This window comes from Psittacula echo (assembly GCF_963264785.1).
Source record: "Psittacula echo genome assembly, chromosome: 4".
Classification (NCBI taxonomy): Eukaryota; Metazoa; Chordata; class Aves; order Psittaciformes; family Psittacidae; genus Psittacula; species Psittacula echo.
In genome coordinates this window covers 122,257,194-122,271,770 of record NC_137738.1, presented here as the reverse complement: position 1 = coordinate 122,271,770, position 14,577 = coordinate 122,257,194, and the positions used below count along the sequence as shown (strand labels likewise).

The following is a 14,577-nucleotide window of genomic DNA, read 5'->3' as shown; positions in this document are numbered from 1 at the left end:
AACTAGTGACCTTTCTCTATATAGTGTAGAGGTACTCAAGTCAGTACCAACAGTTGGCATAGGCTGTATTCAGCCTGACCTGATGGTTAATCTAACCTGTGCTCTATACTAGTGCAGGGACAGAAGCAGGCTGGATGCATGCCTTGGCCACCCACAGCCTCCTTTATGTTGGTGCTTTTTCTTGCTTGCATATCTGGTTGTGTGATGAACATGTACTTGTGTCTGTCACATGATGGGGCCTCTTTCTCCTTCCCATGATGTGGATGGGCACATTGTGAGCAAACAGCTCCTTCCCATGATGTGGACAAGCACATGCCCAGCAGACAGTTCCTTCCCATGATGTGGGTGGGTACAGGCCCAGCAAACAGTTCCTTCCCATGATGTGGATGGGTGCATGTCCAGCAGACAGTGCCTTCTCATGATGTGGACAGGCGTATGCTCAGCAGACAGTTCCCTCCCATAATGTGGGTGGGTGCATGCCCAGCAGACAGCAGGGAACATCTGCAGTTTTGTTGTGTGACGGAAAATGCTGCATAGACAAAACCCAAGCGCTGTCATTACCAGTCATACAGCTGCAGGGAAATCCATTTTATACAACTATTGATGGAGAGTATCTGTTTTATGAATATTCTTTCCTAAGACCAGAACTTAACCCAGGACTAAAGTAGTGGCTGAGCTTATAGCACTGCTGTTAGCGAGATCTTAACTGAACCTTAAGTTCCATAAAGTTCTGCATGGTCCAGAGTCCAGCCACAAACACCATTTAAACATTGTGCCTTGAGTTAGGGCAGAGTGGTTAAACTGGGGGAGTGTGTATACTGGGAGGAAGGTATTTTAACTGTGTGTTGAAATGCAGTCAGGTTAAAGAGTACCAATGAAATAGGGAATGTGCATGTGTTTTGCCTTGCAGGATGGGAATGCAGTGAACGCTTTTGTAGCAGAAGTTCTGGATCAGATAGTTGGCATTTCTGTCATTAGAGATGAAATGGTAAATCCTGTTTCTGTGTTGTGTGAAAACTGTAATGCTTAGCCCTCAGTGCTACAGGCTGAGTTTCAGGCTTGCCACTACAGGTGTACCTAACCTACAAAGTTAGGTACACCTATGTAAAAGGAAAGTCTATGTAAAATATATTGCTCCTCTAAACTTTCTTTCTCTTTCCTGACAATGCAGACCTCATTATTGCCCTTCCCATAGGTGATGATTGGCACACAAAAACTCATCCTGTGATCTGCAGGAAGCTGCTGATGCATTCTGGAAGTGCCTCCTGCACCTCTTCTTGGATCTTCAGCAGAAAGCCATTCTGCCTCTAAATATGTTCATAATCACCTGGTTTGCCCCCTAATTGACAAAGTCAATAAGCAGTTTTGCCATGAGTATTGCAGAGCAGTAGTTGTCCTTCTAGATTTGCTTTCTTACCTTCTTTTCTCCAACTGTAGGTTCTGAGTGATTCCGAATCCCACCCTTCAAAGCAAATAAAAAGTGCATGTTCCAATGGAGCACAAAAAAGACAATGTTGCATATTAGTCTGGAAAAATAAACCTTCTTTGAGGCTTAATTCTGTGGCAGATTTTAGATTGTTCAGCAGCTGTTTGCTCAGTTTTTAACATAGTCACTCCTGGTTTCAAAAATAGCTCTTAATTATATTAAGAGCATTGAGATAAGAGGATATAGCAGTTTCTCTTGACTGTATAATGTGCAAAAATGTCAGCTTATCACTTCAGCCCTTGTTGGAGGGCATTTTGTACACAGCTCTTCTGCAGAATTCCCCTTCCTCAGTGTCAGTGTTGTGAGGGGACAATCTAGGCTCCTCTGTCTTGAACTCAGTAGAACAGTTGTGGGGTTTGGGTTAGTTGGTTGTTTTTTCTTTTCCCCTCCCTCAATGTCCATTAACCTGTCTACATTAACACTGTGAAAAGGTCAGCTATGCATTCCCTGTAGGAAAGGTGGGCAAGCTGCAAGAGCAGGCTTTGATACAGTGACAGGGTTTCCAATAGAAGTATGTTCAGCGCTTTAACTGAGAACAATGCCCACAGGAACTGCATTTCAGTGTTCAGATTCGGTTTCTTAGTTGATAGGAAGCAACTCACTGGACTTGCTCCAGTAGTGTAAATGGAGCTGTCTTGTCACTGCTGATCTCCATGTTCTTGTTTTCCAGCATATTGAGTACATTCGATCACATTACAACATTGAATCCTTTATTAATTTCAATTGCCACCAGCAAGAGGAACATGGACATCTTTGCCACTTTGTCTTAAATCCCATATTTCATCACTATACAAAATACTTTCTAAAGGAGATGCTTCGCTTGGCCCACAAATCTTCTCTTTACTATCCTATTTATCCACAGTATGTGGAAGGCAAGGTAAGGACAAAGTTATTTGTATTTCTGATACTAAATGTTGTCACCTTTTCTCACTTTATTTTTCTCTTTGCTTCTGTGAGTGGCTGTAAACAGGAATTTTCTTAGCAAACTGCAGCAAATTGTACTTTCTTCTTGCATGATATCATCTGCACTCACGGATGTAGCGGTTGCATCGTACATATGCTCAGTAGATGCTCAGTAGTGTTGTGACTCCAGACGTACTCAGTAGCTTCAGGAAGTATGTGGAGAAGCAGCAGTTTGAAGTGTGCTTGGCCTTGGTGTGCTCCAGTCTGTGAAGAGAGAGCAGCTCTTCGACAGGATGGCTCCTGCTGAGCCAAGTCACTGTGCAGGTTGAATTCAGAGAGTCTGAGTGCAACTGGCCTCTGACTGAGTTAGATGCCTTAAGTTAACATACCCAGGATGTTCCCTGGTAGCAACACAGCAGAGGAATGAACCATTTGTTTGATACCTCCTTGCTTATTTCTAGGAGAAATATATGTGCTTCTTACCCATACAGGTTTGTGTGCTGCTGTTGCTTTGTGCCTTGTCAGCCCCCTCCATAAATGAGCTGTAGTCCCAACAGTCAAGTGTCTGCCTTTTGCTGTCCATTCCCAATAGCTGGGTTCTAGGATGAAGTAGCAGGCATGCAGTATTCCCACTCCTGCCTAAGTTAGAGCCCTGCGTCTGAGTTGTAAGCTTTAGTTTGGGTTTGACTTTGTTTCTTGCCGTTGTGCTAGATGTATAGATAAAGAAACAAGAACCTCATCAACTGAGGAGACCAACGTAAGAGTTTTGATTTCATTGTTTTAACGTGCCAGTACATGTGCTGCACCTTCACTTGCAGTGACAAGGCAGAAGGGACATGGTGTATCTTTAACAATGATTTGTATCTCCTCTCATAGTTTATTAATAGAACCTGACCAAGATGTGCTGTCCCATGTACCACCACTCACCTGCATAATGAATTTTGGGTGGTATCAGTATTTGTTTAGGTTCAGGATGAAGTGGAGGGCAGGGAAGGAAAAAGGAATGATGTCACTGGGTATAATGTATCATGAGTAAATGCAAGGGGATACTACTAAAACCACTAAAACACAGAGTTCTGTAAAACCTCTTCAGAAGTGACTTAGGCTCTAGACTGTGTTTCATCAGAAGCTGGTGGGACCTTAGCACCTCACTGCTGTTGAAAATGTGGCTTGTGTTTCAGCAAGGGCCTGCAGAGCCCTGAGACCCTAATGCTGTGAGAGAAAAGCCATTGCTGAGAACCATGTCATTTCTGGAAGCAAACTGAAAGATTCTTTCCACAACACTGATGTGTGTGTCTTGTCATCAGTCTCATGTCAGAAAAGGGTAAACAAACATGTCAGCTCATGCTGTGTAGCCTTCTAGAGCTACTGTCTGGTCCAGGCTCCTGCCAGCGTTAAGGGAGGAAGCTCAGTGCATCCAGAGGGCACTTCACCCATCCATCATTACTGCCTATCTTAGGGTGGAAGGAATTGCCCTCTGGGGATGCTCATCTCTACCTGAGGGCATCTGCACGGCTGCCTCAAGTAAGCACCCAGCTCTGAGATGGTGACTGAAATGACTCCTGTCCTCAGTGGCTTAGGTGTTTTTGAGACGGCCACATTCTGAACACAGGAATTGCCAGGTTAGACACAAGCATATTTTCAGAAGGATGTTTTTTCCTGTGCACTTTTGTGGAGGTTTATGAAGTGTTCTCTTGAGGAACCAATGTCCTTACGTAGCATTAGGTTCTCAGATGCTTAAGAGGCACTTACAAAAATGCAGTTTAATGGCAGTGGATGGAAGAGGAAGGTTAAATCCTACTAATGATTCTAGTTTGGCCTATTTCCAGGCTACAGAGTTCCTTTAAGTTACTTTTGTAAACCATTGCTTTCTAAGTGGTAAATGTGATATTTTACTCAGTTCTTAACACAGTAAGATCCAGTTTTTCATTACTTGTGGATGGAATGGTACTTCAGTGTAATTTAGTTTCATTAACACTCATTCTCTACTTACAGGAAGTCTCATTTATTTTTTGTCCCTTTCATGTTGTAAATTATGACAGCCAGTCATGCTGTAATAAATGGAATAGAGCTACTCCTAATGATCCATGCTCCTCGCATTAGCATCAAGGGTTTGTTCACCTCAGGTTTCTGCCAGTTGATTAACATTTATCACTTGGATGAAATCGACATTTTGGTCGGTATAGAATCTGATATGAATTCATAACCCTCCTTTGCCAAAGGAGCAAAGGTTAGAGTAAGCAGATAACACCGCTTAATGGGGTCAAGTCAAGCTGATTCATGATCACTATGGAGCAAAATATCCTCCTGGGGAAAATACTTGTGCTGAAAAATCCCATAAACCAAACCACTTGTTTATCTGTCATTCCCACAGAGCTGGTAATGTAATTACTCTCATAATTATCTTCATTAGTGTCAGGAATTAGCTGCAATTCATTCCTCTGCTCTGAGTATGTTTGTTTATTTGCTGATTTTTCTCTCAGATTTAGCCAACAGAGCTAAGAATTTTGTATTTGCAAAGCCATACAACAGACATCTGTGATGCACTGCTCTGACATTCTCTCTGCTGAAATATAGATCGCTGCCTTTCAGTTTCAGACTCCCTGTGCCCATTCCCTGACATCTGCCCTTCATTACATGGCTCCCGTGCGACCAAGACGACAGATTGTCTATCCTCTGGAAGAGCTTGGCATAAACGCTCCATCAGAGCAGGTCTCCAAGGATCAGGTGGGTAACAGAAGCAGCAGCAGGCGGAAGGCATGGTGCCAGCTAGTGCAGGCTTTGGCAGATGGGATGGCATTACCATCCCAGTGTTGATAGGTTGCTTCTTAATTACACTGAACATGGTGTCCATACCCTCACAATCCCAGCCCTGCTTCTGCACGGCCGCCGCTGCTTCTGAGCTTGAATTTCAAACACGTTATAGGAGCAGCCACTGACCTGGAACATCTGCACACAATTGCTTCCATTTTAGCAGTGGCTTCTCATGGCGTTGCTCTCAAATTCCCAACACATTCTAAATGCTCTGACTTACTGTTTAGTCCTTCTTCTGGTAAGTTTATTTAGGTGTCACTCTGCAAGTGAAAAAAAGACAATGCCATTATGCTGACTATTGCTGTAGAAATTGCTTAAATACATGGTAGGTTTCAGTCCCAAAGCCAGATTTCTTCTATGCACAAGAAACCCTCAAAGAACACTTCAAAATATCAGGAATGATTTAACAGCAAAAAGAAAGGGTTGTTGTCTCTACCGAATAGTTCTGATTTGTGTAGGACTCGTGAAGGCTGGAGGTTCTGACCTAAAAGTCTCTCCATTTCCTGTGTTAAATGACACCTTATTCTGTCTTACATTTTTAACTAACTAAAATTTGACATGAAGATGGTTCCTCACGAGTAACCAGCAAATCTGACATCAGAAAAACCCCATTAGTGATGGATACTCTCAGTAGGTAGCTGCAATTTCCTAAAGAAATATAATTAGGGAGCTTTGTGTCTGTCTGTGAACTCCGGTTGGCTGCAATGGGCTCCCATATCATATTTTAGAGCTGTCCTTTTCACAGTTGGTATTTTTTGGCACCCAAACCTCTTAATTAGGCAGCAATTGGCAAAGCAAGATCCAGAACATGGCTGAGGCCATTGGTGTAAGTTTGGCTTTGTTGAACAGTCTTCCCTCAACACCCCCCCCCACACCTTCCTCCCTCTTCTCTGCAGGATAAACTGTCCAACACTATTCTTTAAACTACATCCTGGTTTATCTTTAAACTGACCTGTTGCTCACTTGCAAGAAGAGCTCCTCTGAGCGTGTTTGCTGGACCTGGGAATCAGACTTCCTGTGATGGGGAGATCTGCAAATCTTTTGTGTGCTGAGGTTGAGCCTGAGCCTGTCTGAGTTGCAGGCACTGAGATGATCAGTTAAAATCTTGAAAGTTTAATCAATTTCTAATTAATAAAACATGTGAGATTTTCACTAACAAAGTTGTGCTGAAGAGACGTGAAGGCTGCCCACTGCATGAGAGTTGATGCATATGTGCCAGCATTAATTATAGATTCCTGACAGACTGTGTTCTATCAAAGCTGACATCTGGGGTTGATCCCTAGGTGGTAACTTGAGGATAAAGCCAGTCCACTGCTGCTGCCTGTCGTTTTCTGAAGGACCAAGAATCTGAAACCACATAAAGCTAAATTGACTCCTCTGTTGAGTGAATGAATTGACCTTTGGCCACCATACATTGGGAAAGCTTTATGAATTGGGAGGTAACCTACCACAGGGGACTGAGTGTGCTTGTAGAAGTAAGAACCTGGTGCTGCTTTTAGATCCTGGATGTTTTGTTAGCTCTGGTAGTAGCAGGCATAAGGCATTTACCCTCTTTCTACTCTGAATTCAGGAAGGAAAATTGATCCCCTTGGATAATCTTGCACTTTCCTGCAAAATCCTGCAGCTGAATTGCAAATGAGGTGTATTTTATAAAATTAATATGATCAAATTTCAGTAGGCACAAAATGATACTTCTACATTTTGCAACGATCACAAGGCCTGCCCAGACACTCTGTCAACAGAAGGACACAGTCTGTATTGCAGAGAGCAAAATATCCCACAAAGGAGTTATATGTGATAACTGTAAAATGGAAAGGCTGAGAACTGTCATCTTTAAAATACTGTGAAAGAAGGTGAGATGTGTTGGTCACCAAGAAGATCCCAGCAGCCTAGGAAGGGAGGTAACAGGGAAGTGGGAAAACAATGTTGGAGGGAGAGCTTGGAGAAGAGAGGGAGAAGTGAGGGCAGACAAAGAGGCTGGAGCAGGAAGGAGGAGGGAGTTGTCTGGGGCGAGCACCTAGGTAGCAGTAAGGAGAAAATTTCTGCTGTCCTCTTTGGTACGGTGGGTTTAAGCAGGTGGGCAGGATCCTGCAGGATCTGGAAAGCTTTGGGCAAGCAGGGATTCCAGGTAGTTGAGACCTCTCCTCGTTTCTTTATGATATTCTTCGAGCTCAGCAGGCATGTAGACAGCACTTCCTTCAGACATCAGCCCATGGCCCCTTTGCTCCTGAGAGCTGGAGGATGGGTTATTATTGTAACTCTTGTTTTAGGCACCTCTGCAGTGGTGACAGGAGTCTTTCCCATGAAGTACAATACAAACATTGTAAATGCAAGTCAATGTCAGAAATGCACAATCTTCATTTGATTGCCTGTCCTAATCCATTGCTGGAGTATCTGTCACTTACGATGGAGATAATAGTAGCAAAATTCTTGCTTTGATACCCAGAAGATGCCCCAAGATATCTGGCCATCAGCATCTGCTTCTATCTCTTGGTTTTTCAGCTGCCTTCCTCTCGTTCCAGCTCTCTCTCCTATTCTTGCTGCAGAATCCATTTTTCACCAGGAACAGCTCGGGGCTGAGCAGCTCAGCCATTCCCTGCCTAAGCACAGCTCTTGATTTGTGCACATATATCTCTGTAGGCCATTAGTGGCTCAGTATCTCAGAGAGGATGTGCAGCGGGAGCCCTGGGGCTCCATCACTTTGTGTATCTCTTCAATACATTCCAGCCTGCCTGGGAGCATGAAGAGATTCACTCATAAATATTGACCCAGTAGAGATAACTCAGCCAGGAGCCACAAAGACTGTTTTCCCAGATTCCTTCCTCCAAAGCCAGAAGCAAAAGCTGCAATCTGAATCAGAAAGGCTTTGCCCTCAGCTAATTCCCATGTGTTGCCAGTCCAGATGGATCTCGGCTGTGCTGGAGAGGTGGTTTTCCTGCAGGTCTGGATCGGTTGTTACAAACAGATGAGCACCCGAAATGAAGTCTGTGATAACTTGTTCTTGTTGTCCCTCTGTCAGATCTCTGTTCTTACTGCAGTGTCTGGAAGAATCAAAAAGGGAGGAAGCTGTGCACTGCCCTGCCATGGATTCCTGCCTGCTCACTCCTGCTTCTAGCAGGCAGCATGGGCTGTGCTTTGTGGTGTCTAAGAAAGCACAGGGCCTTCTTCCTGTAGGCTCCCTGGGAGCAGTGGTTCTCCATTTCCTAAAGGGCTTCACACCCTTAATGAACACAGTAATATTTTCTTGTGACAGTCACTAGTGACACAATGTGGTTTTACCCCCCTCCTTGAGATGGCAAATACATTTTGCCGCTGGTTTTGTGTCTGTTCTACAAGATTGTCTCCCATTGCTCTGTGGAAGCGATTGGGGTAAATCAGGCATGGATTGCCAGAGGAGGCATGGAGGGGAGGTGCTGAGCCCTGCTGCCTGCCCCGCAGCCCTGCCCAATGGCATAGATGCCAACGGTCTCGTTTGCTGTAGCCTGGGAAGCACGAGGCTTGGGAGCCTGCTCACGCTGAGCCCCTGCAGGAGCACCCACTCAGGCTGCCCTGCTGTGGGGCTAAGGACAGCCCTGCAGAGCCCCGGCTGCTGCTGCATCAGTCGCTGCTGCAGCTGCTCCGAGTCAGAGGAGAGCTCTCGGTTTTGTATTCCAAGTCAATAACTGGCTCTGAAGAGCCAATTGGCAGAAGATCCAAAGATTCCAAATCTTAATTCCCACAGTGTTAAAGCAGATTAGATTATGATGGTGTTTTGCACATCTGTCAGTCATTTCAGTCGTGTTACGTTAAAAACCAGTTGGTTACAACAGAATACTAAATAACTTGTAAAGTGCTGCTGGCCCTGGCTGTGCATGTTATTATGGGTGCAGTAGAAAACTACAGATAATGAAATAATTTTTAATGATTTCTTCATAAATAAACAATTGATAAACTTGTTTGCTTTCCCACCATCTGGGAGCATTCTGTTATCCATCTGCTTCATGTAATTATCAATAAAAGGGAAGAATAGGTGATATAATTAACAAGAATAACTGATCCACAGTGAAGGACAGAAATGTCACACATCTGTTGAATTATTTTCCTGTTTCTGCCCTTTCATTATTATTCATGCTACCAGGTTTACTTGTGTTTTTATATCATGGCTGTGTTCAAGCTGTCAGGTTTTATTGTAGAGTTCAGAACTGGTTTTTCTGCTGTAGCTCATAGGAAGAAGACAGAACAGTTACTAAGGCATTGCAGAAACACATACAGTGCTGTATAAGTTTAATCAGAAAAAACACAAACCAACCCACCAGTCAGTTTAGTGCTTCTCAAGCCATCGCTTGTGCGGGTGTTACAGGGAATCCTTACATGGGGTCGGAAGCAGTGAGTGAAGGAGACTGAGCCCAGTGCTGTGCTCCCCAAGTCACTGACTTCAGCTGTGGTCAGGAGCTGAGTGTTGCCAGGGTGGCTGGAGAGATGTCCCCACATCGACCTGGGGACATCAGCAGCGGATCCTGCCCTCCCTTAGGGGCCAGGGCTGCATTCCGTGTGAGGGGACAGTTAAAACACCCTCCAAAGCAACTGCTGTGTGACAGCCTTAAACCTCCTACTGGAAATTTTCCTCAAAAGTTGCTTTACCTGACCACACCAGAGGACCTTATCAGGATGAATACTGTTTAGAAGCTGCGGAAAAGACCCTGTACACATGGAATTGAGTAATAGTGTGCATGAAAACATGCTGCCTTCTGTTCTGAGCAGTGGCATGGGCTGTGGGAGGTGGTATCCTTCTGTTCCTTCATACTTGCATTGCTCTACAGCTTACGGGAACAGAAGGGTTGTCACTGGAGTGGTGAAGTCTGCTTACCTCCTGCGTAACAAGTTACTCTATTTAATGGCACGAGGCTGTTTTCTGCAGAAGATTTTTCCTTTACTGTTTGGAGCAAAACTTTCAATGTCCTCCTTTCCCCTCCAAGGAGTCGTGGGCATCTCACTGTGACCCTGTCAGTGATGGGTGCTGTTCTGCACATGGGTGGGCTGTGGCCTCCAGCCTCTGCACATTCCGGAAGGGGTCTGCAAACAGGAGACGCTAGGAAGAGCTGGTTTATTGTGTGTGCGTAGATCTGCACTACCACGTGGAACTGTCTGGGGTCAGAGCACGAGAAAAGGCTGAAAACCTGGTGGGGAAATGGAAGCTCAACTGCAAAGGGTCAGTGTTAATCTAAGACTCAAGAAATGGGAATACAAGCACTGCTACCTTCACGGGTTTCAGTGCCGGTATCGTGTGTGTTTACTTGATTCCAGGCTCATGCCTGTGGCCTGAAAGCAGTTTAATATCATTTTTCAAACACAAAATGAGAGAAAATACTAAAACTTTCAAGCATGTTTTTTAATCAATGTAGTTGTTCCTAGAGCAACTCACAACTTGTTCCATTGAAGTCTATATTCATGCATATTCTTTGTATTGCAGAAGCTACTCAATGAGTTGCAATTGGAAGTACTGTCCTGGACTAATCTCTATTACATGAGCTTTTTTATGTCCACTGTAAAGCTTCAGGACTTTAAACCCAGAATCAAACATGCCCAGTGTGTTTGCAGGGTTTCTAAAAGGAAAATAAACGGAGCTACCAGGTAAAACTGAAAACCAAAAATCTAAATCATTTTCAGGCTTGACAGAACCTGTTATTTGGGGCAGCTTGTTTGAAAAGGAAAATAAACAAGGTATACATGAGTGCTTGTATAGGAAACTCTTCTCTGGGTGATCCTGCCTCCCCCAGGAAGCTCTTGAGGCATTTGACACTGTAGCTTCTGCTAACGAGAAGCTGCCCTAACTCTTCGCTTGAACCTGAGGGACTGTGTGTAGGTGGGACATACCTGACTGCTCCATCCTCAGTGCTTCCTACTGAAACAAACTGAGCAGGGTCCGCAGTGTTTTGGGTCAACCACCCAGAGTGAGCATAATGCATTACTCTGGCCTATGGAGAGTTGATACACTGACAGTTAACACCTTGCTGTGGAGGTGGAGGGAAGCAGAGGAAAAGGCAGGGACATTTGCAACCCATGACTGAGTCCCAGCTCATCCAGAGAGTGCAGATAGAAAATCTGAGCTCAGTTGCACTTAAATGATAATAAAAACAAGGAGTGGAAACAGGTTTTAAAACGTGGAGAGGCTGTGTACAACAGAACAACCTGTTCTGAACAAGCAGAGCTGTTTTGCTTCTGACAGGTTGAGAGAAATGGAGAGAGCATGGTTTTCACCTTAGGCATCCAGAGAAAAACGTCAAGAAGGAGGGCAGGACAGGTACAAGCACTGCTTTGCAGTGCATGCCCTCCTCGAGTGCAGATGTGTGTTAGAGCAAACTCCCCCCAGCTTCCCGAGCCGCAGTTCACTGAGAAGCTTCAGTCCTACATCCCTGTGTGGCAGGGAATAGCTGTGCTTCCGAGGTGCCTCCTCTCCAGCTGTGCTCTAGCATGAATGCTGACAGGGCATGGAATGGCTGAGTGGTGAAGAGAAGCCGTTGGTGCTGTTGTATTTTATAGCTGTCTGCCTTCAAGCAAAGTGTATTCAGACTGTGGGAAACCTGTAGTAACAGGAGGCTCTGTTGTGACTCGGTTCTGTGTGCACTCAGCTGAGGCACTGGAATGTACCAAAAGGGGCTAAAATTGTTGTGGATGTCCCTGCTTCTTGCAGGAGGGTTGGGACTTTAACAGTCCCTTAGAACCCAAACTGTTCTATGATTTAAATGTGAAAGGTTTTTGGTGTTTGGGGTTTTTCAATCATTAAGCCTCTGCTAATGATTATAATGATGCTAAGCAGAGAGCCTAGGCAGGATGGGCAGGAGCTCCCTGCTTCTAAATATCAAGAGTCACAGACCAAAGTTAAGACGAACACATTCCTATGTGTTCCCATTTGTCTGTGATCACATTGGTGTCACAAACACAGGCTCGGTGTGTGCAGTTTGCACTTAACCAGGAGAGTACTATTAATTTTTAAAGAAGTAACTGTTGCTTAAGATGCTGTTGTGTTGGGGCAATGAATTTTTCATGCTTTAGTAATATGTGCATGGATGAAAATCCATTATTTATTGTACCTCCACTCGGTTGGGAAAGGTGAGGGTTTTACAGCACCAGCAGCCATGCAAACACAGCCATTCCGAACTGCTGGCTGGTAATAAATTTCCTTACTGTAAATGTCAGTGGGTTTGTGTGTTACTGCCATTACATCTTGTTTGGAAGGCTCAATATTGCACAGTTATGGGAGGCACCAGATGGCATCATTAACAGGAATGCTTCCAGTGTTTACCACTTATGTGCCTGTGTGAAATTAAAAGTAGGGTGACCTGTCTTTATTTTGAAAGCAGGGTGTCAGTCCTGGGCAGGTGTTAATGACATTTGCAGCAAACTAAAATAGTCATTTCTGCCTAAAACCAGGTCAGACTTGTTCAAAAGCTCTTTCAAAGGGTTTTGCTGGATTGACTTTGGAAGTAGCAGAAGTGCAGCTTGGAAGGAGGGCATAGATATGTTTTCCACAGAAAAGAATTGTTCCCTCTCACAAAATGGAGAAGCAGAGCTGCTGTCACTAAAATACAACTCTCCAGTAAGCTGCAAATCAATGTCCCCTGTACCCTCATACTGTGCTTTCCTTACCTCGTGTTCGTCATCTCCAGTACGAAACGTGATGATGGGTTTTATGGTTTATTTTTTACAGCTTTTGATTTTATACATCTCTTGGATAATTTAATGAATTCTGTCCATTTAGCAAATGCTCCTTCTGTTGCCATGAGTGTGTGTGCCGAGTAGGTGCAGTGCACAGAGGTGCTTCTGTCCTCTCCCTCTCCAGAGCATACACAGCCCTGTTTGGATACAGGCACTGGAGAAGCTGTGCTGTGTTGTGGCGGTGGTGTGATCGCTCAGGAGGGGCTCTCAGAGGGAGCCTTCCTGAGCCAGCACCGAGAGATTTGTCCAGTGAAGTCTCTTCAGGGATGTTCAGGTTTTCCATAGCGCCCTTTGGAGCTGGGCAGGGAGGTGAAGCAGGACTGGCTTAAAATCAAACCTTAAGGAAGTCCTGTGGTTCACCATGGAAGCGAGAATTGTCTGGAAATGCTGGTGGCATTTTCTGTTACATATAATTTTGCTATTTATAGGTAATTATTTTATGCAGTCTTAGTGGGCTGTTAAAAGAACTCTTCACCCTTTAGCATCTGTCTGCTGTAAAGGTATGGGTTACAGTCCTTTTCCAGGGTTGCTGTTAGTGACTTTCTTAACAGATGAAAATTGGTTTCCATAAAGCAGGTTTCTTTATCTCAACACCCTAGAGCCAGCCATGGCTTCACCCCTGTAGCTCGAGCAGGTCCCTGTGCCTTCTGTACATCACTGCCTGCCCCTGAGGGATGGGGAGACCTCACCTCTGAAAATGACCCCATTCAGAGTTCAACCATTTGGCCTTGTAAGCTGAGCAGCAAAAGTCATGAGGTCTATGGAAGTGTGAACTGTCCAGCCCTCTTTGGGCTGGGAATCCAAATGTTGGTGCTAAAAGGAAAAAAGAGCAGTTTCTTACCATGGTAACAGTGGTTCTGCAGGGACATTAGATGCATGTGCCCATGCTCTGCTCTCCTGTGCTGTGCTCTGGAGTGGCACAGGAAAGTGGTTTCACAGGGAGTCCTAGGGATTGGTCATGAATATATAGACTGAGATCAGCATTTACCCGCATGAAGATCGATATAGTAAGAATAACTTCATTCTCAAAGGCCTTTGAGGTCTATGGATGAAAAACTTGATATAAAGGCAAGGTATTATCTGTGCAAGCTGGTTAGACAGAGCCGCAGTTGCCAAAGGAGGGGATCTTGACAAAGATGACAAAATGATGAGGGCTGCACTCTTCATCACAGTTTCTTTCTCCTTTTCCTTCTGTTCCTGGTGTTTGTGTAAATCTGTGAATGCTGGAAACAGCTCCTGAAAACATGTGTACAGACATTCCTAATGAGACTCTTTGGAACGTAGCTACTATTTAGAAAAACAATAACGCAGGCTGGAAAAGCTTCCATTTTCCAGTGACTTTTGTTCATATCTCCTTGGTAAACATCGATTCTTCTTTTTTTCCTTGTGATTCAAATGGAGCTTGAAATTAAAATAGCTCTGTTTGTTCACCTCCTTGTTTGCCTGCCACTAGCGCTGACCTCAGCACTAACCTCGAGCAGGTTGGTTAGTCAGGTGGTTCTTACAGTAGCAGAGTTCAAGCTGTGTAGATCCTGTCCAGCAGTGACTGTCACTCAGTTTCTCAGTAGCAAATGCTGAATGAAACCAAAAGCCTGTCCTGCAGGTTTAGGATACCCAGGACTGGGCTGGGAGGGTCCCTCGAGTGGTCCCTGGTACATCCTGTAGCATTGAGGGATCTG

At 44.6% G+C, this 14,577-nt stretch overlaps 1 protein-coding gene across 5 annotated transcripts in view; it reads left to right on the top strand.

Annotated features, from left to right (window-relative positions):
* The window catches only part of CFAP61 (cilia and flagella associated protein 61), a gene marked incomplete at its 5' end in the record, with an annotated part of 111,516 nt that overhangs the window by 32,367 nt on the left and 64,572 nt on the right, over nt 1–14,577 (top strand). For 4 of the 5 annotated variants that reach the window (XM_080615810.1, XM_080615809.1, XM_080615812.1 and 1 more), the window contains 3 exons: nt 911–988; nt 2,157–2,363; nt 4,982–5,116. In XM_080615810.1, coding sequence (XP_080471936.1) covers nt 911–988; nt 2,157–2,363; nt 4,982–5,116 — 420 coding nt within the window. The remainder of the gene's footprint in view (nt 1–910; nt 989–2,156; nt 2,364–4,981; nt 5,117–14,577) is intronic. The other variant, XM_080615811.1, reaches the window with a different exon arrangement.